Genomic DNA, 23,723 nt, shown 5'->3' on the forward strand with positions numbered 1-23,723 from the left:
CAGCTCTCAGTGCTAGTGCCCAGCTGGGAGCTCTGAGACCTCAGGAACTGATTCCTCTCACCCCAACATACATTTCTGGGGATCCTCTTCTACACATGGATAATTTTAAAATCTAGCACAGCCCAGCATTGCTGAGCTGCCAGCCCCGCTCCCCTGCCTCGCTCCCTCCAGCACCGACAGCGGGAAACTGGGAGAGGGAGCCAGCACATTTCATTACCGGCACACAGCAGACTGCAGGGTTTTAGTGCAGATAATAATTCAAAGTTATCCCCGTGCAGATCCATAACCCGGCAGTCATTACACGCAGAGCTGCTGCCTGCATGCACGGCTCGTGGTTTTTTTCGCAGCGATTACTGCAGCAGAGGATTTTGTAGGACAGTGCCGCAGTGGAGCGCTGGCAGGAGCTGGGTGACGATACGGCTTCGAGGGCAGAGTCTCTCCCAGTCCTACTCTGTCGCAGATCCCAGCACACATAAAGCCAGGAGAAACCCCAGCAGGGCTGACCCGGAGGGAGAATCCAGAGGAAATGCATAACTCCAAAATGCACGTGGTGCTGGGCAAGATGCAAGTCTGAAGTTCGTGCTGCTCGGCTGTGGGATTTGGGATGTGTGTTCGACACGGAGAGAGGATCCTGCCTCCTTGTGCTGAGAGGGAAACCGAGTCACGGGAGAGCACAGTAGTTAATGTTTTAACAGGAGGGTGTGCAGCTCACCCACAGCAGAAAACGTTTGTCTGTAAACCGAGTCCATTCCCAGCTCCCCCAGCAGGCACTGGCACAAACTGTGGAGCCTCCAGCCCCGCTCCTGAGCTGGTTCTGCTCTGTGCAGCCCCGCAGTGGCAATGGCTGCAGAAGGGGTGACTTTTCATTAGTGACTGCTAACTAGGGCTCCGAAGCTCCTGCCTGGGAAGGTCCCAGCAGAGTGTCAGGGCAGCACATCTGGAGGAGCATCTCAGCACAGAGAGGCGACAACGAATCCTGCCCCAAAAAGCAGTTCATCCAAATGTCACCAACACTGCTTTGTCACAGCTTTGAGTGCCAGGGGCCCATGAGCTGCATTCCCATGGGTTTCCCAGGCAGGCAGTAGCCAAAGCCGGCTGCTCCCAGCTCGAAGCTGTGCTGTGCACATGAGTGGGTGGCTTTGGCAAGCAGGAGGTTCTGAGACCTCGCCAGGTGGGTCTGGGATCCCTGCATCTGGAATTGCTCCTCTCACACCTCCACCTGCCTCAAGGCTGGTTTTGCTCCAAGAAGACAAAGCTACCAAAATCTTACTGGGCAAGCAGGACCCTCCATACCCATTGCTGAATCCTAGGGATGGGATTCCCCTAAATATCCCGGGATGATATCCAGCCTTCCAGCCTGGGCAACCACACACTGCCATTGCTGGACTCTCTTCCATGGGACCATCAGGACTTTGCAGAAGCCCCAGAAAGGCCCTCACTGCTGGGGACAACCAGCTGCAGATACAGCTTCAAGTTTCCATTGCTCTGCCTCCTCATTCCCTCTCCCCTAGCCAGCTGGTCACCACTGCCACATCCAAACCTCCAATGCCTCTTCCCAGAACAACCTATTCTCACACCATGCATTTGCAAAGTTCCTTCTTCATTTGTTTGGGGTTTAAGTGCCAATTTTCCCTTTTTAATCAAAGCACTTCAAGGCGAGAATCACACAAGTCCCACTCGGGTCCCTAAACGCAGGGCAGGGGAAGCACACCAGGGAGAAGTTCACCCTTGCAGGCTGACACTGGAGCTCAGAGTCATCAGAATTTTAACCATTAACAAAAAATCCCACCCCCCAAACTGGGAGCTGTGCTGAACCCTGTAGCCTTTACATGGGAGGAGCACGGGCATGAAGAGGATGGGTCCCTGCTCTTGCCCCTGGCATTTGGTTAGGGTCCCATTCCCAGGGTAAACGGTTCCCGGATGGGAGGGCGGCGCTGGGAGAGCCTTGCTGGGGGAGTCAAGACAGGGGGTTAAGGGGGAAGCCCCGGAGGGGGCAACAGGGTCCCCAAGAAGAAGGAGATGGGGTGCTGGGAGAGCTCTGCTGAAGGAAGAGAGGAGCCTTGCTAAGGGAATGAGGCGCCTGGCTGGGGGAGCCGGGCAGGGAGTTCAGGTGCAGCCCTGAGGGAGTGGCTCCCCCAACAAGGGCACCCAGAGGCGGGCGGAGCCCCCCCCTCTCAATGACCCCCATTAACAGCTCCTCTCAACGAGCCCCGCCCGCGCCTCCTCAATGAACCTCCTCAATGAACCTGACGTCACTAACGCCTCATGATAAAATCCCCCCACAGCCAATCAGCGACCGGCGCTCCCTGCTCCCTCCCGCCTGGCCCCGCCTCCGCGACCCTTGGCCAATCACGACGCCGTCTGCAGCCAAAACACAGGCGGCGGCCAATGGGGAGGCGCCGGGGCAGCTGGAAGGTTCGAAGCCGGCGGTAGGCGGGGCGTGGGGCGCTCCGGTAGCCAATCAGCGCTGGGGGGCGGGGCTGGCGGCGCCCCCCGGTTCCCCCGGTGAAGCGCGGCGGGCGCGGCGGGCGCGGGGCGCTCCGGGCGGTGCGGGCCGGGGCCGGGGCCGGGGCCGGCCCGCCATGTCCGTGAACATGGAAGAACTGCGGCACCAGGTGATGATCAACCAGTTCGTGCTAGCGGCGGGCTGCGCCGCTGACCAGGCCAAGCAGCTGCTGCAGGCGGCACACTGGCAGTTCGAGGTACGGGCCGGGCCGCCAGCGGCATGGATCGGGATAAGCCGCACGCGAACCGGGACGCTGCAGATCCCGATCCGCACGCCCGCCTGCCCGCAGAGCCGCGGGGCGGAAGGCGGTGGGGGTGGGGGCGGGCCTGTGCGGCCCCGGCCCACGGACACGCGTGGCCGGGTTTTGGGGGGTCCTGCCCGTCCCCCCAGCACCCCCACCGGGGCGGGGGGGCAATCGGCCCCGGGCTCCGCCGGGTCTATTTATACCCGGGCCGTAACCCGAGCTGCGGCCCAGCGCCCCGGCCCCTCCCTCGGGCTCCGATCTGGGGGTGCCGCTGGGAGAGAGGTGGGGGGTGTAAACACGGGGTTTGGGGTGTCCCCCCTGGCGTGGGGAGCCCCTGAGCGAGTAGGGGACACGATCTCCGGTGGGTCGGGTGAAGGGCAGCCCCTAGGCCTGGCGGGGTTGGGGGCACCCCCGATACCCCTCGGGGCGGTCCTGGGGGGTGGGAGCGAGCGGGGGTCAGCGGGGTGAGCTTTGGGGGGCTCGTGTTTTCCCTCCCCCTTTGTGTCGGGTGGGCTGGAGCTGACAGCTTGTCCCCCACAGACAGCCCTCAGCGCCTTCTTCCAGGAGACCAACATTCCCAGCAGCCACCACCCCCCCCAGATGGTAAGTGGGACCCCGACCCCTCCTCAGCCCTGCACCACCCCATCCCCTCCCCATCGCCCCCAGCCCCAAAAACACCTTTAGACCCTTCCCAGCACCAGCCAACCCCCCATACCCCCCCACGCCTACAAGTACCACCCACCCCACCACCCCCCAGACCAGTCGCCCCCACCCCAGGCCCCCCAAGCCCCCCGAGTGGGTGCAGCCCCCAGCCCTCGGAGCTGTCAGCTCCCTGCCAGCCATATTGCTGGGCGCCCGCAGGAACACGCAGCCGGAGAATGTAAACACGAGCTAAAATGTCTGCCAGGAAATAGTTTGTGTCGGCGAGCATCGCGCTGCAACTTGGGCTCCCCGGGCCGGGGGGGCCACGGCTGGACCCCCCTTTCTCCCCACGCTACTTGACCTTGGCCGAGGGCACATCCCCTTGGTCAGAGGGAGGAAGTTGTTCCCCTCCGGGTGTTTTGTTTCGTGTTTCTTGGGGGGTTTTCTTTCTTGTTTTCCCTCCCCCCCCCCCCCCCGCCAGTGTTGAGGGAACTGAACGGTGCCGCGCGTGGGGGAAGGAGCGGATCTGGGTTAAACCGAATTTTCCCCCTTTTCTCGTTGCATCGGGAATCGCCAGCCGGCCCGGCGTTGCCGGCAGCAAACGCTCTGTTTCCCTCGGAGAAAATCGTTTTGTCAGCCAGCTCCCGTTAAACCCCCCCTTTATTGCAGTTCCTCCCCACCCCGCACGTTTCCGTGCTGCCCCGGCGAGTTTGCAGGGGGTCTCCCGATGGAAAAGCTGCGTTCCCGGAGGGAGCAGGCGGGAGCTGCCGGCAGATCCAGGCCTTGCTGTTTTCACCCCAAAAGCCTCATCGGGGCAATTCCTGCCGGGATGCAAAGCAGGGCTGGTGAAATCTATCCCAGCCCCATCCCTGCACAGGGACCCACCACCCACCCCAGCCATGACAGACACCCCATACCCCCCCAGCACGGAGGATCTGGAGCCACTCGGTTCTCCCCCTCCCCAACAACGTTTTCATGACGCCGTGTGCTCCACGTGGTGTCAAAATACCTTTTACCTTCTCCCCAGATACTCCTATTTCAGGGAATTATTTTTAGTGTTTCCCTCCTGCTCCCCAGCATCCTGATTTGTGGAGTTTGAAATGCCCCAAAGGGCTCAGGGCAGGTGTGAAATGAGGAGTTCTGTGCTTGCAGTTTCTATTTCTTTTTCAAGCGTCAGGGAACAAAGTTGCGAGCGTGGCCGTGGTTCGATGGGCGGGGGCTCGTCCCCGTCACCCCCACTCCATGGGGGGCTCCCCACACTCCCCAAACTCCTGCAGATTCCAGGCTGTGGGGCCAGGATTTGCCAGAGTTGTTTGGGGTGTCAGTGACCAACCCTCTGACATCCAAGAGCTCTCCTCAAGATGTGTTGAAGGAGGAAGGCAATAATTACATGGAAATTCTTATTTTTAAATTAATATTTCAAATTAATCTGGCAAACATCACCCTAGAAGCTCAGAGCTGTGTCCAGCATCATTCCATGGCTGGCTGTAGTGACAGTGGGTTTTTTTCAAAGCAGAGCAAATTTAAGGTTTTTGGGGTGTGTTGGTTTGTTTTTTTGTTTTTTTTTTTCTTCTCCAACAAGTATCTTTTCAGATATTGCCAAATGTATAGGTTAATTTTAAAAGCAAAAGCTGGGTTAGCTCCACTTCAAGCTGAGCTCTGTAGTGAGTTCTGTGGAGGAATATCCCTGGTTAGCTATGAACCTTTTTCAGTGCCAGCCAGGCTCTGATTGCATTTTTGGGGTGCCCCAGCTCCACAGGCTGATGGCAGCCAGCTGCTACTTCCCTCAGGCTGGGAGAGCACCCCAACTTCAGGGGTCTGGGCCCCCCAGCAAGGGTTTGGCCGCTGCTCCTTTGATCTCAGCACCACTGAGGGTGGCCGGGATGGGGATGAGGAACCTGTGAGAGAGATTTAGGTGTTGGCCTGTGCTGGGGAGCAGCAGAGGCTGCTGAGCACCAGCCAGGGGTGAATCCTGGGATGAGTCCCAGGAATGGGAAGATCAAGCAGCTATTCCCCACCAGAAACATCTCAGTCCCCCATTGCAAAAGGCATCAGACTGTCCAAGCCCCTTAACTCTGCTCACAATCCCCACATGCATCCATCAGGATCTGTGGCTCCAGGAGGGCAAGAAGGATTTGGGATGGATTTAACCCAGAGTGGTGAAATCTCCCTGTGCATGGAGCTCCCTCATGTCCAGGAATCCCCTGCCAGTGCATCCCCCTGCCCACAGGCCCTTCCCTATGTGTGCAGCCTCATGGGAATTTGTGTACACACCCCTATTCCCCTTTTAGCACCTCCCCAATTCTCAGTTCAGCAAGTTGTTTGCTGATTTGGGGTCCCCATACCAGCCCCTGAGCCTCAGTGCTGGGCTGGGTCCTCCTTAGTGGATTTTTCCTCTGCTGGAAAAAGGAACGGATCCATCACTGTCCAGGTGCTAAATTTAGCTGGGTACCAAGAAGGCAGGGGCTGTACCGGGAAGTGGGGGGCCCTGCTTGCCTTGTGCTTGCTCTGCTATAATGGGATGTGAAGGGGAGGAGGGTGAAGAAACTGAATGAAAGGGGGTCCTGTGGGGCCAGGTAGGACCCCAGCACCCTCCTTACCCACCATACTGGACCCCTTTGTGTCAGCCCTATTAGTGCTGCCCTCCAAACCCGCCTCATCCATGAGCTTTGAGCATCTGAGATGGTCCAAAATGTCCTTCCCAAAACACTGGAGCCTCTCCCCAGGCACCCCACACCTTTGGAGGAGCCACGCAGACCCTTGGGGGCCACACCAGCCCTTGGATGCGGGGGGGTGCCAGGTGTGGGATCCAGGCTCAGCGATGGGTCTGGCTGTTACGGGTGGGCTGGGACCCCCAAGATCCCGTGTGACTGAGCTGACTGAGCCCCGGTTCTCCTGTGCCCTGCAGATGTGCACCCCCAGCAACACGCCGGCCACACCGCCCAACTTCCCGGACGCGCTGGCCATGTTCTCCAAGCTGCGCACCTCGGAGAGCCTGCAGAGCAGCAACAGCCCCATCACCTCCATGGCCTGCTCCCCCCCGGGCAGCTTCAGCCCCTTCTGGGCCTCCTCGCCCCCCAGCCACCAGCCTGCCTGGCTGCCCCCATCCTCGCCCACCACCCACGGCCTCCACCACCACCTGCACCACCCGCAGCCCTCCTGGCCCCCCACCCCCCCGCCCCCTGCCCCCCCACAGAAAGCCGTGGCCACCATGGATGGTCAGAGATAAGGCTGGGGCTGGTGGAGGGTTGGGGGGGTCAGGGGGGGCCGGGCCGGGGCGTTGGGAGCAGGGGCTCGCCAAGAAACGCACTGGAATAATTTTCTAGGTTTTATTATTATTTTTAGGGAGGGGAGCACATGCTGCCACGGAGGGCACTGACCCACGAGAGCCTCTGGCTGCTCTCTACTCCCCTCCCCTTTTTTAAAAAAAATATATAACTATAATATATAAATATATCTAATGTATATAAATCCAGAGAGAAGGAGCAGCAGCATGGAGGCAACTGCTGGATGTCTGGGGGGTTTTCCCTATGGCTCTATCCCCACCCAGCATCTCTACATCAGGGCAGGAATAACAAAAATAAATGGATGGAGGTGGTTCTTGGCACCCCAGATCATGGCCACATGGACATGGAGCCACTGGACACCCTCCCCCAGCTCTGGCTTCCCTGGGCACTTGTTGCAGTGCCCAGAGCAAATGCAGCTCTCTGGCTCCCGAAATTCAGCCCGGCTTCTTGCACAGACCTCCCCTGGACTTGCCCCCAACCCCGTCCTCCCTCCCTCAGCAGCCCCAGGGCCTGGGGGTTTATCAAAGTGACGTCCCCCTGTCCCTGTGACTGCCCTATGTGGCGCTTCCCCAGGCAGGGGGGAGCTGGGGGTTTTTTAGTTTTCAAATCAATGTTGCTTAAAAAAAACAAACAGAAAAACAAACAAAAAAAAAAAAAAAAAAGGAAAAAAAAGACCCAGCAAAAAACAGGTTGAAGGTTTTTTATTAATTTAAAAAATAATAAAAATTAAAAAAAAAATCACTTTTTTAACACCAGCTATCCCTGCCTTTTCTCTCTTCTGGGAGGGGGTGCTTGGTAGGGCACTGAAAATAGGGGTGACACCCCTTTGAGGCAGTGTCACCAGTGGGGACTTGAGTCCATGTTCTGCCCCCACAAGCCACCACTGCTGTCCCCAAAGAGGGGGATCAGAGGGAAGGGAAGAGCCAGGGCCATGGCGGTGCTGTGCCAGCACAGTGAGGAGCCCCAATGTGCCAGGGGGTGCAGGCAGCACCCCTCTATGGCCCCTCACAAAATCTCAGAGCTTGCAAAAGCCCCCCAGCAACCTGGGCCCCCCAGGCCCATCACCCACCAGGCCTCAGCACCGTGGGGACACTGGGGGAGGGGATGATGTCCCCCTCTGCAGAAGGGTCACCAGCCAGAGGACATGGGAGCTCACCAGGCCTATGGTCACTGTTCACACAACGACCTGGGGTAAAACCCCAAAACTGGGAACACAGCAGCTCTGGGAATGCTCTAGGAAAGACAGGGAGGCTCAAGGCAGTCCAAAACTTCCTGCAGGGAGGGAGAGGTCCCCAGGATGGCACAAACCCCAAGGAGAAAAGGCAAAAAAAATCTCCCATCTGGGATTAATTTACCTGCCCCAAAGATCACCCAAGGCTGGGGGTGTGTTCAGGGGGTACTGGGGGGTTGGATGTTTTTAGGGTGCATCTGCATCCTGGGGGCAGCAGAAGGGCCAGGGGGATGATGAGCACCAAAGAGGTGACCCCAGCTGGGCCATGTCCTGCAAATGTAATTGGCCCCGAGGATGTTTGTTTTTAAGCCCCTCATCCCCAGGCAGGAGTGCAGGATGGTTCTTTGTTGGCTCTGCTCTGGTGCCCAGTGGTTTGCTCAGAGTGTTCCCAGTTATCTTACAGGAGGTGGCACTGGGGGGATCCCAGATCCTGCTGTGTCTACCTCAGTACCCCCAAAGCAGGTTTTGAGCACCTGGTTTTCCCCTGAAAAACCAAACCCACCAGGGAGAACATTGCAGGGGGAACTCCCTGGGAACTGTCTGTGGAGTACAGTGGAGCAGACAGGGATGGAGGCTGTCCCTGGGGGGGAGGGTTTGGGGACATCCACCAGGAGGGCAGGGTTTCCACAGGGCAGCCCCCAGGGGATGTCCCCCATAAGCTCTGGATCACCCCAGGTTCCTCTGGGCTTCCCCTGAGGGTTTCTCACCCTCCCACTCACCAAGAGGTGTTGCCAGCTCTGTGTCCCCCCAGGAAGTGTCACTGCTTGTGTGGAGGGGACATCCCCAGCCCCCTGTGCACACAGCCACGTGTCCCCAGCTGTGACGCTCCTCAGTCTCCTCGTGCTGCTCCAGGGATTCCCTGCCCTGTATCCACCCCTGACACAACCTGGGTTCAGTCTTAGCACCCGCTGGGGCTTCCTCCCATCCACGGTGAGGGTGGGTGGCACAGGGGCCTGGGGAGAAACAGCCCCAAGCCTTGGGGGTGGCACAAGGGAAAGGAAGGGACATGTCACTGTCCTGGGGTTGTGGTGTATTGGTTGGAGGTGGGGAGCAGAGGGGTTTGTGCCTTCAATCAATGGCAGTGCTGCAAGAGGGATGAGGGGATGACAGAGGGGGTTTCTTCACCTGGGGATGGGGAAGGCAGCTCAGTGATGCTCATCCTGAGGGATAAGTGACAGCAAACCAGTGGCTTGGGGTGGGATCTGCTTTTGGCATCAAACTCTGTTCTGCTGCTGCCCTTCCCACTGAGGTCCCCATTTTCCCCTTCTCCAGCAACAAATGAGCTCCTCCTCCTCCTGCTGCTGTCCCACACCTCTTTTGGGGCCACAGCTCCCCTGGCAGGGCACAAGTGGGGCTCCCGAGGGTTAGGGGGTGCACAACACCAGGGGGCTGACACAGACTCTGGGATGGGGTTCCACAGGGGCTGTTCTCAGGATAAGGGATGCTGCCAGCCTCTCCTTGTGCATGAAGAGAAGATCCTGCTCCACTCAGGAGACACTGGTGCTCAGCTGCTCGTCACCCTTTATTTCTGCAGGCTAGAGTCACTTGCTCAGTCCAGCCCCTAGCGAGTCCGGCCCCGGTACAAGAGTCCATCCTTGCCCATCAGGTCACACACGCCAGGCTGGGAAGGAGGGGATGGGGTTGGCTGCCACACTGGGCTGCATTCAGCATCCCCGAGCCAGCCTCTCCACCCAGCTCCTCCTGGGGAAACTGAGGCATAGATCCTCCCCCAGACGCTCAGCATCACCCTCCCAGCCTCGGTGTCTGCTGTCTGTATCCCCACCTTCCCCATCCCTACCTTGTTGGGGTCTGGAAGGAGGGGCTCCATGGGTTGCACGGGGTAGGTGGTGGTGTGTTTGCCCCCACAGTACAACGGTGATCTCCGGGAATACCCCGTGGCTGGAGGCTCCCTGTGGGACAGGACACAGGGCTGCACAGTGCCCAGTGCTGTGGCACCCTGTGCTTCAACCTGCTATGCCAGGGAGGGGTCAGGGGGTGCTCCCCCTCCTCCAGCTGCTGCAGGAGACCCCTGCCCACCCAGCCCTGCAGGATCTGCCCATGGCCGTGACAGGTCCTGGTGCCCTTTGCAGGGGACACCAGGAGGCAGGAGCAGGGCTCTCCCAGCTCCAAGACTTGATTTTGGGAACTCCTTTCACAGGAGGCATGAAATCCCCACCAAGCCTGAGCTCAGGCTGACACCTGACACAACTCATCACACGTGGCTTCAGGGCTTGACAGGACAGCACAGGGCTGTAAAACCCCTCTGACGTGGGGCAAGCCCAGCTGATCCTTGCAGTTCCTCTCTGCCCAGGCACCTCCAGCCCCTTCCACCCCACCCAGGGAAGAGCTCTCCTTGCTGGGACAGGGCTCCCGAGGCCCCAGGGATGGGTCCCCATGTCCCTACCTGTGCTGCTGTACTGGAACACAAGGGTGCCGCTTGAAAGCACGGGGCAGGTGCCCAGAGATGCCAGGGGATGGCGGCGGCGTGGATGAGGTGATCTGAGAGTGTCTGGGGAGGGTGACAAGGGCCACAGATGGGTGACAGGGGCCAGAAGAGCCACCCCTGACACTGCAGGGCACTGCCAGCACCCATCTGCCACCACCCCCTATGCACTGGTACTGGTGCCACTCTGGCCAAGCAACTGCAGAAGTGGGTCACAAGGTGAGTACTTGGAAGAGGGCACCTTTAGGAGCATCCTAAAACAGGAGGAAAAGCGCTAGGCAGGCTCCTGGGGGACACAGCCCTGACTATGCAGGCAGAGCCAAGTGCTGGGCACAGCACTGCAGGGAATTCTGGCATTTTCAGGGGAATTCTGGGTTGCTGAGCCTGGATTCTCCACCACCACCACAGCACAATCCAACCCACTGGCTGGCTACAAAACTAAGGAGGTGCCACGAGGGAAAGGGTTATTTGTGGAGTTCCACCTGGGAAAAAGCTCCAGCTCGTATTAGACAATGATGAATACACAGAGGGAAGCTCCCAAAACCCACTGCTGTGGGAATTTCTCCCAGGGGCATCCCAGTCCCAATGGGAAGTGGGGCTGGTGGCAAGGTCAAAGGGGAGGGTTCCTGTACCCCTTGCTAGGGTGGGATGCTCTCAGCCTGGGACACGCTCACCTCGGTCCCACTGGTGCCTCCAAAATATGGTGGCTGCTTTTGGCTGCCCAGGACATATAGGGATGGGAGGTGGAGGGCACAGGCTCCCACTTGCCATCCCAACCAGCCCTCACATCTGTGTTCGTGCTTGGTCAGCACCCACGACCCCCCTGTGCCCTGTCAGGAGGGCAGGTCACGACCTGGCTCTGGAACTGAATGTCCCAGCCCTGCCAGGGGACAAGCCACTGTCTCCCACAATTGTCACAAAAGCCTTTGCACCTCCAGTCCAGCTTCAGCTGGGAATGGCTCCATCCTGGAGCTGCCTCCTCCACGTGCCTCCTTGGATGTCAGTGGGAGGAAATCATCATCACAGTTCAGTCCATAGTTCCATCAGTGGACAAATGGATCCAATGCCAGGGCACCACAGGGGCCCAGCTGGAGGGAACAGGACCATTGCTGTCCCCAAAGCCATTGCTGTCCCTATGGCACTCACCTGCTAGTCCCAGGCACACTCTTGTCTGGGATCCAGAGGTTCTGGGATCCTGGGTGGCCTTGCACTGGCTGTACCCACTGGACTGGGGCTCCTGGATGCATTCTCGAGGCAGTGAAACCACCATCCAAACTCTTTTTCTGAACATCAGGAGGAGCCTGAGCAAGCAGAGCAGTGTTTCAGCCCCAGCTCTTGCCCCCAAAACTCCAACCCTTTCCCTCAAGGAAGTCCCCTGTGCCACTATGAGCTTGGTCTCAAACTAGATCTCAGTCTAAGGGAAGCAAGATGGGGGTGCAGACCCCGAAGGAGGGGGTGTCTCAGGGGAAGCACTCAGGGGGATGGAAGAGCCTTTACCTTGGAGATGCTCATCTTCATCTCTTCATCCTTGATCTCTCCCATACTGGCCATCTCAGGGGGACCACCCAGGGGGCTGGGAAGAGCCTTTACCTTGGAGATTCTCATCTTCATCTCTTCATCCTTGATCTCTCCCATACTGGCCATCTCAGTGGAACCATCCAGGGGGCTGGGAAGAGCCTTTACCTTGGAGATGCTCATCTTCATCTCTTCATCCTTGATCTCTCCCATATTGGCCATCTCAGGGGGACCATCCAGGGGGCTGGGAAGAGCCTCTACCTCAGAGATGCTCATCTTGATCTCTCCCGCATCGATCATCTCAGGAAGAACATCCAGGTCGCTGGGAAGAGTCTCTGCCTTGACCATACTTTTCTTGATCTCTTCATCCTTGATCTGCCCCATGTCATTCTGCCCTATGTCATTCTGTTCCATGTCATTCTGTCCTGTGTCACTCAACTGTACATTTTGTCTCATGTTCTTCTGTCCCATATTCCCACCAATGTCATCCTGTCCCACGTCATTCTGTCCCATGTCATTCTGTCCTACATTCCGTCCCATGCCTTTCCGTCCCATGTCACTCCGTCCCGTGTTCGATCTCGTGTCTTTCTGTCCCACGTTCTGTCCCATGTCATTTGCCTCAAAGGAGACCGGGTGGCCGCTTGCATTCGCCTCCATCAAACCCTTCCCTCTGCCCTGTGCCTTGGCCTTTGGGGGCAGAGGGGTGACAGGCCGGGTGTCCCCAGGGGCTCTTGATACGGGTCTTTCCAGGAGGGTAACTGGAAGAAGAGACCAGAGGGAGCTCTCCAGGGTTAGGGGAGCCTGTGGGAACATGGCTGGGGAAAAACCCAGCAGTCTGCAGGCTCCCTGCCCAGGCTGCTGTGCCCTCACACCCTCCAGGCCCCTCCCCAGCTGTGCCCAGAGGTACTTTCATTGCCGATGACAATCAGGTCTTCGTCATCGTATGGGCGTGAGTGGCCAGAGAGAGCATCCAAGTCTCGGGAGCCTTTTTTGCTCTGCATCACGTCCATCACAGCAGCCTGGGAAGGAGAGGATGGGCTGACTACCACACCAGGCTGCATTCAGGATCCCCAAGCCAGTCTCCCAACCCAGCTCTTCCTGAGGAAACTGAGGCATGGATGCCTCCCTGGATGCTCAGCATCACCCTCCCAGCCTCGGTTCCCTCTCAGCATCTCCTCTTGAGGCTGAACAGCCTCAGCTCTGTCAGCCTTTCCCCAGGACAGAGATGCTCCAGTCCCCAGATCATCTCTGGGGCCCTCCACAGGACCCCTCCAGGAGCTCCGTGTCTCTCTCATCCCGAGCAGCCCAGAACTGGACACTGCTCCAGGGGAGGCTTCGCCAGGGCTGAGCAGAGGGGCAGCATCACTCCCTGACCTGCTGGAAATGCTCTTCCTAACGCTCCCCGGGACACCAGTGCCCTTCTCGTCCCCTCGGGCACAGTGCTGGTCATGGACAGCTCATTGTCCACCAGGACCCCCAGCTCCGTCCCCACAGAGCTGCTTTTCCAGCCGGTCAGTCCCGGCCTGTGCTGGTGCTGGGATTGTTCCTCCACAGGTGACAGATCCTGCACTTGCCTTTGTTGAACTTCAAAACGCTCCTCCCCAGCCAGTTCAGCCCTTTGGGCACCTCCATGACCCTGGTTTTAACAGCCAACCCAGGGGATCAGCAAACACCCGACTGATGCCATCTAATACAACAGCAAGGCATTCTTCCCTCCAGCAATGGGATTCAGTATCTCAGATCTGCCCCATAACATCCTCCTGCTGCCCCCCAGTCCTAGCCACCATTCCAGAGAGACCTGGAGGGCAGGGAGCCATGATCCTTCCTGATGCTGAGCAAGGAGGGGCTGTGGTGGGATGCAGCCTGGCCCCAGGGAGGTACCAGCTCCTGCTGTTTCTCCCATTTACCCTGAGCATGGCCCTTTTCTGAGCAGAAAAAAAGCTGGGAACATGTTAGGCCAGCTGAGGAGCTGCCCTGGCTCAGCCTATGCCAGGTCCTGCTCCCTGGATGGTGGGATGCATAGGGCAGAGGAGTCCAGGGCAACCTTGGCAGAGGCCTTGGGGTGCTCAGTGGCTGGAAGTGCAGGGGGCTGCGATCTCCCTCCACTGCCAGACCTCAGCCTCCTCTTCCTCCTCCTTCTCCTGCTTTCCTGCCCACCAGGAAGTCCTCCAGCACATCCCAGCACACTACGTTTCTCACCTCCTCTGGGGCTGGGGAGAGCATCAGCCTTTTTTACAGCCTTTTTTTTGGGAAGAAAGGCATCAGAGCCATTCATGTAACTGGGGGCAGGATGGGATCCAGAGAAGTGTTGACCCCTCCACCCCCCAGAACTTCTGGGGACCATGCCCTGATGTGATGGCCTGGAGCAGGCCCTGGGAGTGCTCAAGGACATACCAACAGCTGGTTACGGAGGTCTTCCATGTTCTAGAAGTTTCCATGGCGTATGGTGACAAGGACAGGAGTCAGAACACAGGAGCAGGTTTTAAAAGGAACATTTGAAAATTAATTTGGACACCAGACAGAGGGATCCTGGACAGGGCTATGCCAAGTGGCTGTGGCTGTATTTCACAGGTGGACCTTTGTCTCCCCACCTTCCCAGGACACAGGTTACTTTTTTTTGATGGCTGTTTAGTTCACAAATGCCTCACCAGCCCTGTCTGAAGGAGGCAGTGACCTCTACCAGCAGCCTGATCTGTGGACAGTGGTGCCCTTCTGCCCTCCCCGGGGCAGTGCTGGCAGAAGGAAAGTGGGGGGCTCCAGGTGGGTTGGGATGAGCTCCCACATTCTGCTCTTAGGACACCCTTCCCACGTATTTTTCCTGGTGCCCTTCACGCTGGGAGCCTCCAAGGGCTGTAGGGCAGGAGTGGCAGGGTGAGGGGCAGCTCCTGAGGGCACCAGTGGCAGCTCACCATGCCAAAATCCTCCTGCATCTTCTGCATGTCCTCTACCATGCGGGACTGCTCCACCTTCATCTCACTGACCTCCTCACGGAGCTCCTGGCACAGAGCCCTGACCTAGGAGAGGGGGATGGTGGGGTGAGCCCCATGGCAGGGTCCCTGGGACCCAGGTCCTGTGCACCCATCAGAGTCAGGGGCAGTGCAGAGCCTTCAGCACATCCTCAGCAGCAGCTCCCCAGCAGCATGAGGAGGTTCAGACCCCAGAGGAGGGGGTGGCTTGGGGAGAGCATCCAGGGCTGGGAAGAGCCTCTACCTCAGCGATTTCATTTTCATTGGCTTCCACTTTCCGCTTTAACTCCTCAAGGAAAGCGGCAGAGAAAAGGCTTCTCTCAGATCCCTCCAGGGGTTCCCCATTCTCCTGGACAGCCAGATCCCGCAGGCCCAGGTGCAAAAGCATCCCATTCAGGAGGTTGTGCAGTTGCTCAAAGTCGATGGCTCCAGCTTTTGATGACCCGAGGGCAACATCCAGCATCTGGCCCAGAGTGAGTGTTGCCATTGCTTCTGACCTGTCCAAAAGCACAGAATCGTCATGAACAGGAGCCTCTTCTGCCATTGCTCCGGAGAGGAGCAGGTAGGGTGGGAGGTGGTGGCAGGAGGTGGTAGAAGGAGGAAGAGCTGCACAGCCAGCAGTCTCCTTCCTCTTCGGTTTCCGCCTTGTTCTGGATCCCGTGCCACTTGTGTCCCTCTTTACAGCGTCCCCCTGTGCTGACAAAGAGTGCCCATTGTTACACAGCAATGGCTCAGCCCTGTGTGGAATGTCCCCATTGTCCCTCGCTGCTGGTGATGTCCTGGTTCCAGCAACCAACAGGACCTGCAGGGTCCACGTGCCACACCACCTCCAGCCTTTACCACTTTCAGCCCCGAAAATGACTCCCAAGGACAGCTCACATTGGGCAGGTGGTGCCCCAGGAGCCGCTTGCAGGGTGAGTTGAGCCTGCCCAGGAGGGCTGTGCCCTATGGAGAGGTGATCCATGTTCTCACACAGCCTGGAGCATTCCAAAACACTCCAGGACGAAACCAGCCCCAGAGAGGAAGCACTTCTAGTCACTTATTTTTAAGGTCTCAAAAGCATGAGAGTTTCCCTTCTCCTTTAGATAAGGGAATGGTGGAAAGCTGCTGCTGACTCCATCAACACATAGATTTTCAACACCTCACTCCAAAGCAAAGAGCCACATAAGCAGGGAAAAGCAGATAAACACAAGCCTCCAGACAAGCCTAGGAAGTAAAGGACTCAAAGACTCGGAAAAAAATCTTAGAACCAGAGTGATCCATCAGATAAATCCTTACAAAATCACGAAATAGAAATTCCCTTTTAAACCTGCAGGTCTGATCACCAGTCAGTGGGATCACTGACATCTGCCCTGATCGTCCTGCCTGATGCTGAGCAAGGAGGGGCTGTGGTGGGATGTCAATGCAGTCTGGCCCCAGGGAGTCACCAGCTCCTGCTGTTCCTCCCATCACCCTGAGCATGGCCCTTTTCTGAGCAGCAAATAGAAAGCACACTGGAGCTGCCCTGGCTCTGCCTGCGCCAGGCTGTGCAGGGAACAGGAGCAGAGATCTTGGGGCATGCAGTGACTGGAGGTGCTGGGGGCTGCAGTCCTGCTCCACTGGCAGGCCTTGGCCTCCTCTTCCTCCTTCTGCTTTGCTGCCCACCAGGAAATCCTGCAGTCTGCAGAGAGGCTGGCAGAAGGAAAGTGGGGAGGCTCCAGACGGGTTGGGACGAGCTCCCACATTCCACTCTTCCCCTCTGGTGCCCTTCACACTGGGAGCCTCAAAGGCCTGCAGGGAAGGGGCAGCAGAGCAGTGCAGTGAGGGGCAGCTCCAGGGGGCACCAGTGGCAGCTCACCAAGTCAAGGGACCCCTGGATGGTCCAGATGTTCCCTGCCACGCGCTCCACCTTCAAGTCCTTGATCTCCTTGTGGAGCTCCTGGCACAGAACCCTGAGCTAGGAGAGGGGGATGGCAGAGTGAGCCCCAGGGCAGGGTCTCTGGGGCCCAGGTCCTTTGCCCCCACCAGAGCCAGTGGCAGCACAGGGCCCAGCCAGGCTGGCACGGGGCTCTGCAGGCAGGGCTTGGCCTTCAGCACATCCTCAGCAGCCAAGAAGGGACAGCAGCTCCTCAAAAGCACGAGGGATGCAGACCCCAAAGGAGGAGATGACTCAGGGGGAGCACCCAGAGGGGCTAGGCTTCCACTTTCTTCCTTATCTTCTCCATGTCTGATGGGGTGGGAACCACAGGGGCCTCTCACAATTCCCTGCTGTGGCTCCCTGCTCTCTTGGGCAGGCAAATCCCACAGGCCCAGGTGTCCAAGCATCTCACCTGGGAGGTGGTGGCAGGAGATAGAGCAAGATGGACACAGCCAACAGGCTCCTTCCTCTTTGCTCTCCTCCTCATTCTGGAGCCTGCATGTCTCCCTGTCTGCAGCTGCATCCAACCTCAGTGGTGGAGACAATTTACTGCAGCAGCAACTATAAGGGAAAGCTATGGAGGTACCTTGACCACTGAAATGTAAAAGGTAATCAGGGATAATGCAAACAAATTTTAATGAGAATTGCAACCTTGGTGGCATCAGTTAATTTCACTTCTGACCCTACCAACAGTAAAGTCACAGGTTTTGCTTTAACAATAAACACTGCTTTGGTAAACCCCATGTACCAAACCATTGCACTGGGGTTAAATCACTATGGAATTATTTCCAATACAACACAGAGTATGGGCCCAACAAAATGGGAACAAAAGGCAAACTGTCACTGTTGATGTGTGTGATATACAGGAACAACAGGGATTTATATGTGAAAGTAACACCACTAATGCCCAAGACATTTACCTTGACACGGAAAAAAATGTTTGTCATTTTGAAATTTGTCCTGCTGAAATGCTTGAAAATGTACTTATATACATTGGGAAGAGTAAGAACTATTTGTGATTCCATAGAGACCACACCACTATAGAAATAAGGCATCACTCAAACATTTGGCTTTGTAGTTTTCTCCAAAATTAGGGGATGTGACTTCAACTATTCAGTTCTGTCACAACTCATCAATTGCTACAATCACCTACACATCCCAGCCAGATTTCCTGCTCACCCTCACTGGAATGAACGTTGCACTGGAGGAAAAATTACTGCAGCACGACAAGCTGTGTTGACTGCTGGAAGGTGTCTGAAGCAATGGACACAAAGCTCTGATCACAAGAGATACACCATTTGTTGCCAAGAGTGATGAGAAATGGAGAATATCACTGGTGGGACTGTGTTTGGGTGGTCACCCTGCCACAGGAATTCCAGATCTAACGTTCCATCCTATTGTAATTTTACTGATTTCTGTCATTTTATGCTTAATGTACTGTAGTGTTCTATATGTTGGAGTGTTTATATTAGCTAGACAGGTAGCACTGTCCCACAGATGTCCTTGCATACACAGTATTGTTCCATCACATTCAACAGTCTCAAAAATCACAGTATTTAGCTAACCTGATCAAAAATTTCTCTCAATTTATAATCTGGACAAAATAAATCCCTGTTTATAGGCACAGAGGCAAGAGGTGACCACATGGCCACTCTGTGGAGCAAGAGAAGTTGTCTTTAGTCACGGGGTGGATTCTGGTGGTGCCTCCCCCTCTGCTCTTGAGCTGCACTATGATCTGAGAAATGCTTGTTAGGCCTTGGCCTTGAGAACAGCACCTGAGCTGAGCAACTCTCAATCTTAACAAAAACACTGTCTGCTCCCAAGGAACTTGTACTGTCTAACAAGCTCCTGTTTTTGAACAAACAGCCTTGGAAAATTATTTTTCTTGCCTGAATAACAACCCAAGCAGAATAACATTTTTGTTATCGAACTTTCAAGGAAAGCTGCTGACCTGAATTGTACCAGGATGGAAAGGAATTATGACCATTCCTCGAAGCTCAACCCTTTGCCTGTTGAGAGGAAGCAAAGACATCTGATGTGAGTATTCCCAGGAGCTTGAGGGGAATTTTTCAGAGGTACCTGGTACAGGCTCCTTCAGGTCTGTGAGTGGGAATGCACTATAGCAAATATACTATGGACATTGTTCTCCTAGATTCTTAAGTACTTTAGACTTTTAAGTAAATGCTATATGAAATTGTTAAATTGTTTAACTTCAGCATAAGCAATAGCTTAACAGCTTATGCTTTTCAGTGCTGTTAAACCTTTGGGCCTAAACTGTTGGTCAAGTCTGGGGCTCAGTTTTGCAATGGGGTCTACTCTGAACCTTGTGATTCATCCCGTGTTTCCTTTCATCATTGCCTTTCCTACTCTTACCCTTCCCCCCTCCTCAGACTCAATGTACATAATTTTTGGATTGATTTTGGGTTTAGATTGATTTGGTTGAGATTTTAGTTTGCTTTTACCATGTAGTAAGTAGCAGAGTGAACCTTGCCAACAACTTTGTGAAACTTTCACTTCTATACTAAGCCTGCTTTTGCCAATCCCTTTGCTGATGATTCTTTAAGCAACCATAAAACATTCATTCAGGACAATGGCCCGGGGCACACAGGAACAACCCTCTGCTCAGTGGTGCTGTGATTCTATGCTTTCTACCCAAATAGAGCCCAGCAAAAGCAAATCTGAATGGGGCAACAACCCTCAATGAGCCCCAGCCTTGCTCCTGGCAGGTCTGACAAGCACCTTGAAGGGGAGAGACCAGCAATACTGCTCACACTTCTAACACTGGCTTCCAGAATGAAGAACATTGTCCAGCACTAGCTCAGAAGAAAGGAGCCCCAACCATCTGCAAGGACTCCACAGCTCCAGATGATCTGTTCAATCCTTGCAGTATCATGTTACCCCTCCAGGCTGAAGAGCCAGGCTGTGGTCACAGAGTACAGCTGAGATTTGTTTCAAAATACAGGAAAACCCATCAACAGCTTTGATACCTCATCCAGTCCTGCACATCCCTCACGGAATTTGGCGTGGAGGTTTAATCCATGCTGGATACTGAGGGTGGTCCAAGCACTGCATGCTGAGATCCATTTGTTTGCCTGGTGTTCAAGGCTTGTCCTGCTCAGTCACTGCTGGCCCCGTGGCACATTGTAGATGTTGGAGTAGAATACAAGGGCGTAGAATAAGGATAACCAAAACTAAACAACTGAACATTTCCTGTGCTGTTGAAGCAACTGCTTCCAGCAGCTTTTATTTGTTCCTCACATCAGCAGACTAGTAGTGTAGGTTTTTCTGGAGTGTGGGAAAAGGGGAAAGATCAGTTTGGGAGTTTAACCTTATTATCATCTTGGAGACAAAGCCCTCCTCATGCATCTTGAGCTGCTTCCTCAAGTGTTCCCTCCACCCAAAAATTAGTATCACTCAAGAAAGGAATGATCAGCCAGTCCTACTTCCCCGTGGAAGAAGGCTGCAAGCTGCCAAGTGAGCCTTGTTACAGCAACAGCCCCTCTGAACAGACACAGCAGCTCTTCAGAGGGCACAGGATTCACAGGAAGCACTAAAGCTGAAAAATCTTACACTTTTTATTGCAGGTTCAGTGTTAGTGTTTTGGAGAGCACAGCTGCATTAGAAGCAGACATTCCAACTTCCCTTCCCCACAAGACTCTGCCACAAATTCAGCCCCAGGCAACTCCAAAAATCACGCCTGGCTTTGCAGTGCAGACAAGTGTTCCAGTGAGGAGCAAGACCCTCACGTGACTCATCAATGAAGAGCAATAATGATCCAAAGCTCGCAAAATGAAAAGGCCAACACATTAACTAGCATTCCCTGCTCTGCTGGGGCACACACGTGAGCCTGTTCCCAGCTCCCTGAGCCAGGCCTGGGAGCAGCCCTGTCAATGGCTTGCCCTAAGCTGTCCTTTTGGGATGTTCCGCTAACTTAGTTCTAATGAAAGTCCCTGCTCTGCTGTGCAGGAGGGGAGAGGCCACTGAGCTGGCACAGAGCTGCTGTTGGCTCAGCTCTGCCAGCAGCACAGCCTGAACGTTCCCTTCTGTGCTCTGGGGTGAGACACAGGCAGAAAAACCCCCAAAGGCAGCTCTTGCTGCCCACACAGCAATGAGCAGTCTCTGTTCCCTTCTCACAAGCTGACAGCTACTTCTGTTTAGCTTTTCTTTCTGCCCCTACAGGGCAGGAGATAACACATTTTAAAAAAAATCATTAAAGGAACTTAAAAATTCAACACCACCTCATTTCTCCATCTCTCTTAATTAAGGTGTAATCCCCCCCACTGCCAGTGGCCCCTTCTATTCACTTGTAAAGTGCTGGTCAGGTTGATTTTTTTTGTTAGATCTCATGGCTCAAGACCCTGAAAACCTCAATGCTCCTACAAAAATAAACAGTTGTGTTATGCCTATGTTTTATGGTATTGCCTTTCCATGCAGATTTCCTTCTCTTGTGGAATCCAGGACGGGGGCAGGTTCAGGTCTAGTCATCGACAGTGATGTTGCGGAAGAGATAGGCCATGGACTCGCCGTTGTGGATTCGCCGGATGGCTTCTGACAGGATCAAACTGATATCCACAGTCTTTATCTTGGGGCACTGCAGCTTCTGCACCTCGTGAGGAACAGTGTTGGTCACTACCACCTATGCAGGGCCAGAAAGGAAAGGAAGTTGTGCTGCTGAACATTCACCCTCCCTGAGCAGCCACCCTGGGTTGACTCCAAGAGGGGTGTGTACTGCTGTTTCACAGCTCAGGGGGAGAAATCCTTGCATATTAGGAAAAAAGATTAAAATTAATTGTGTCCTCTCTGTGAAAGTCTGTTGATGGGACCAGCATAACCAGCACTCTCCAACAGGCTGGTGGGTCCACTAAGATCAGAGGATCTATTACTAAGGTTTGAAATCCTGTCCTCTTCATGTACCAGCAGCCCCTGATCAGCTGGGAGAGAGGGGCTGCACAGTGAGACGGCAGCCACACAGCCCCAGCTGCAGAGAGGGAAGTGTCCAGGCAGGGATGACTAATATTTTTATTAGGGAGAAAATACAATCAGGGAAGCAGATCTGATCTGAGCAAGTATTAACCACACACAATTTTTTTTTTTGTTCCAATGAAGAACCAGCTAACTGAAAGCACCTGATTAAATGAGTAATTCCAGACATGAGCTACGTGCCATGGGAAGGACATCAATTTGTGAGTTTTGGTGCCAGCCCCCACTCTGAAGTCTGGAGACCAAACCCACCTCATCAATGGAGGATTCCTCTATGAGACGGGGAGCATCTGCTGACAGGAGCCCATGAGTAGCCATCACAAAAATCTTGTAGGCTCCACGCTCTTTCAGGATCTCTGCAGCAGCTACAAAGCTTTCCACGTCATCAATGATGTCATCCTGAGCAGAAACAGAAATAACATCAAAAGCAGAAGTTTACTGAGCCTGCAGGGTAGGAGTGGATCTGCAGGGTGATGAAAAACAGAATCCCTGTCTACTTCAGCCGCTGATGAGGACAGCCACGTGCATGACTAATCTGTGAATGCTATTTCCCTGGTTTAACGACCCTTTTGCTAGTGTGGAGAACAAATGTTGTGTCTTGGAAACAAATTAGGCCCTGCACATGCACTGGCTGTTTATTATCAGCAAGGAGTATTTTTTCATGGGGTAGGAGCTGCATGTTGATTACTTACACTGCAGCATGGCATAGCAAGTAAGAGAGGCTTGGCAAGTTTTTTGTTTGTTTGGGGCTTTTTAACACTTCAGGAGTGTTCTCTGCGTGCCCTGGATTTATTCATTACTTGCAGACATCTGACACTTAGAATCAAGGAAGCAAGGAGATTTTAGTTGAAATGCAAATGATTTTCAACAGAAAGTTGAAATAACCAAAGCCACCAGCACTACTGGAGAAAAGAGTGCCTAAAAAACATGTTCCTACCCCTACACCAGCCATCCCTTTGTCCATCAGGGATAGAACAGCTGAAGCAAAGGTGCTGTGAAGGAGCCACCCCCCACCTGTTCCCCTCACACTCATACCACAATGATGGCAATTCTTCCTCCAACGTCTCCAACCACAGTAATTGGCGGCTTCTCCTTGGCCATCATCACTAAAGAAGAAGGAAAGGAGAGTCCAGGTGAGTCAGGCTTGAGTCAAACCCCGACAGCTCCACCACACAAGAGGCTGAACCACTGAACATCTTACATTGATGCAGACACAGACGTGCTTTACACGATCCTGACACCCACCTAAATGAGAACAGCACTGCTGCATAAAGAGGAAATTCTGTTTCTGTGGCGATTTTGTACTAACCTCAGTAACAGAAAGCAATTTCAACTCTCTAACAGAACCCTGTGCAAGGAGAGTTACAAATCAGCACCTGATTTATGGGCAATATCAGTGCTCCAGCACAGGACTTGTAAAGGGGTCTATTCCAAGACTGGGAACAACAAATGGGCCTTTCCAAGCAGCACCTCTCAAAGGGCAGGTGCTTTACAAGGTGCAACTTTTCACCTCTTGGTCTCAGTAAATCATCTGTAGGATCAGAGACTTACATTGCAGCTCATTTGCTTTCTCACATCACCAAACACAGAGGGGTCTTTGAGAGGGTGTAAGAACCTTAATACCAACTGCTCAGGCAAAGAAAGCTTAAGGAAGTTTGCAGAAGCAAATTTGCTGATTATTTTTGAAGTGGATTAATGGAAAGAGTAGGACAAAATCCAGTTGAAACTCAGTTCAACAAGCACAGTGCAACCAGCAATTGGATCAAAGGATACACTGACAAGCTGTGCTACCTGGCACACAGTGAAAAGATGTGCTGGGAAATAAGGTTCCATTCCCTCCTGACACTACTTTTGCACTGACAGGGTTCATGCAAAACCTCATCCTGCCAAAATTCCAGCAGCATCATAAAAATACCAGAAATCTGAACTAAGATACACTGAGAGTATCCAGATGTAACACAGCCTTCAGACTTAACACCAAACAGCAACCAACCTCCAGCACAGGCCAGGGA

At 54.7% G+C, this 23,723-nt stretch overlaps 3 protein-coding genes across 14 annotated transcripts in view; 1 reads left to right on the plus strand and 2 right to left on the minus strand.

The window, feature by feature from the left end:
* Positions 1 to 2,481: 2,481 nt before the first annotated feature.
* Positions 2,482 to 7,429, plus strand: UBALD2 (UBA like domain containing 2). Its single transcript, XM_014889168.2, has 3 exons — positions 2,482 to 2,702; positions 3,291 to 3,353; positions 6,301 to 7,429. Exons 1-3 carry the CDS (start codon positions 2,583 to 2,585, stop codon positions 6,619 to 6,621), a joined length of 504 nt encoding a protein of 167 aa, XP_014744654.1. The 5' UTR covers positions 2,482 to 2,582; the 3' UTR covers positions 6,622 to 7,429.
* Positions 7,422 to 16,358, minus strand: LOC148221574 (uncharacterized). 2 transcript variants are annotated; one of them, XM_088176502.1, is made up of 9 exons: positions 15,079 to 16,358; positions 14,778 to 14,882; positions 14,263 to 14,292; positions 12,776 to 12,887; positions 11,851 to 12,626; positions 11,500 to 11,654; positions 10,315 to 10,419; positions 9,709 to 9,820; positions 7,423 to 9,531 (listed from the first exon to the last, which is right to left on the minus strand). In XM_088176502.1, exons 1-9 carry the CDS (start codon positions 15,796 to 15,798, stop codon positions 9,472 to 9,474), a joined length of 2,175 nt encoding a protein of 724 aa, XP_088032628.1. In that variant the 5' UTR covers positions 15,799 to 16,358; the 3' UTR covers positions 7,423 to 9,471. The 2 variants fall into 2 exon arrangements, with proteins under 2 accessions (XP_088032627.1, XP_088032628.1); XM_088176501.1 differs by having other exon boundaries at positions 7,422 to 9,820.
* Positions 16,359 to 19,931: 3,573 nt separating this feature from the next.
* Positions 19,932 to 23,723, minus strand: part of PRPSAP1 (phosphoribosyl pyrophosphate synthetase associated protein 1) — a 29,416-nt gene continuing 25,624 nt past the window's right edge. For all 11 annotated transcript variants that reach the window (XR_015807796.1, XR_015807794.1, XM_088176504.1 and 8 more), the window contains 3 exons: positions 22,747 to 22,817; positions 21,964 to 22,110; positions 19,932 to 21,367 (listed from right to left, as the gene is read on the minus strand). Coding sequence is in view for 9 of the 11 variants with exons in the window: in XM_088176504.1 (XP_088032630.1) it covers positions 21,209 to 21,367; positions 21,964 to 22,110; positions 22,747 to 22,817 (377 nt within the window). In the remaining 2 variants the exon portion in view is untranslated. The remainder of the gene's footprint in view (positions 21,368 to 21,963; positions 22,111 to 22,746; positions 22,818 to 23,723) is intronic.

The sequence above is a fragment of the Sturnus vulgaris genome, chromosome 20 (genome assembly GCF_052056855.1).
Source record: "Sturnus vulgaris isolate bStuVul1 chromosome 20, bStuVul1.hap1, whole genome shotgun sequence".
NCBI lineage: Eukaryota > Metazoa > Chordata > Aves > Passeriformes > Sturnidae > Sturnus > Sturnus vulgaris.

Excerpts from the sequence above, each read along its gene's own strand:
- UBALD2 (XM_014889168.2), top strand. The coding sequence starts at position 2,583 with ATGTCCGTGAACATGGAAGAACTGCGGCACCAGGTGATGATCAACCAG. Across the intron at positions 2,703-3,290 it reads CGGCACACTGGCAGTTCGAG|ACAGCCCTCAGCGCCTTCTT; the intron begins GTACGGGCCGGG and ends TGTCCCCCACAG. Across the intron at positions 3,354-6,300 it reads GCCACCACCCCCCCCAGATG|ATGTGCACCCCCAGCAACAC; the intron begins GTAAGTGGGACC and ends TGTGCCCTGCAG.
- LOC148221574 (XM_088176501.1), bottom strand. The coding sequence starts at position 15,798 with ATGGATCACCTCTCCATAGGGCACAGCCCTCCTGGGCAGGCTCAACTC. Across the intron at positions 14,293-14,777 it reads TGCAGGAGGATTTTGGCATG|AACATGGAAGACCTCCGTAA; the intron begins GTGAGCTGCCAC and ends GGAAACTTCTAG. Across the intron at positions 12,888-14,262 it reads ACCTCCGTAACCAGCTGTTG|GCTGCTGTGATGGACGTGAT; the intron begins GTATGTCCTTGA and ends TCTCCTTCCCAG.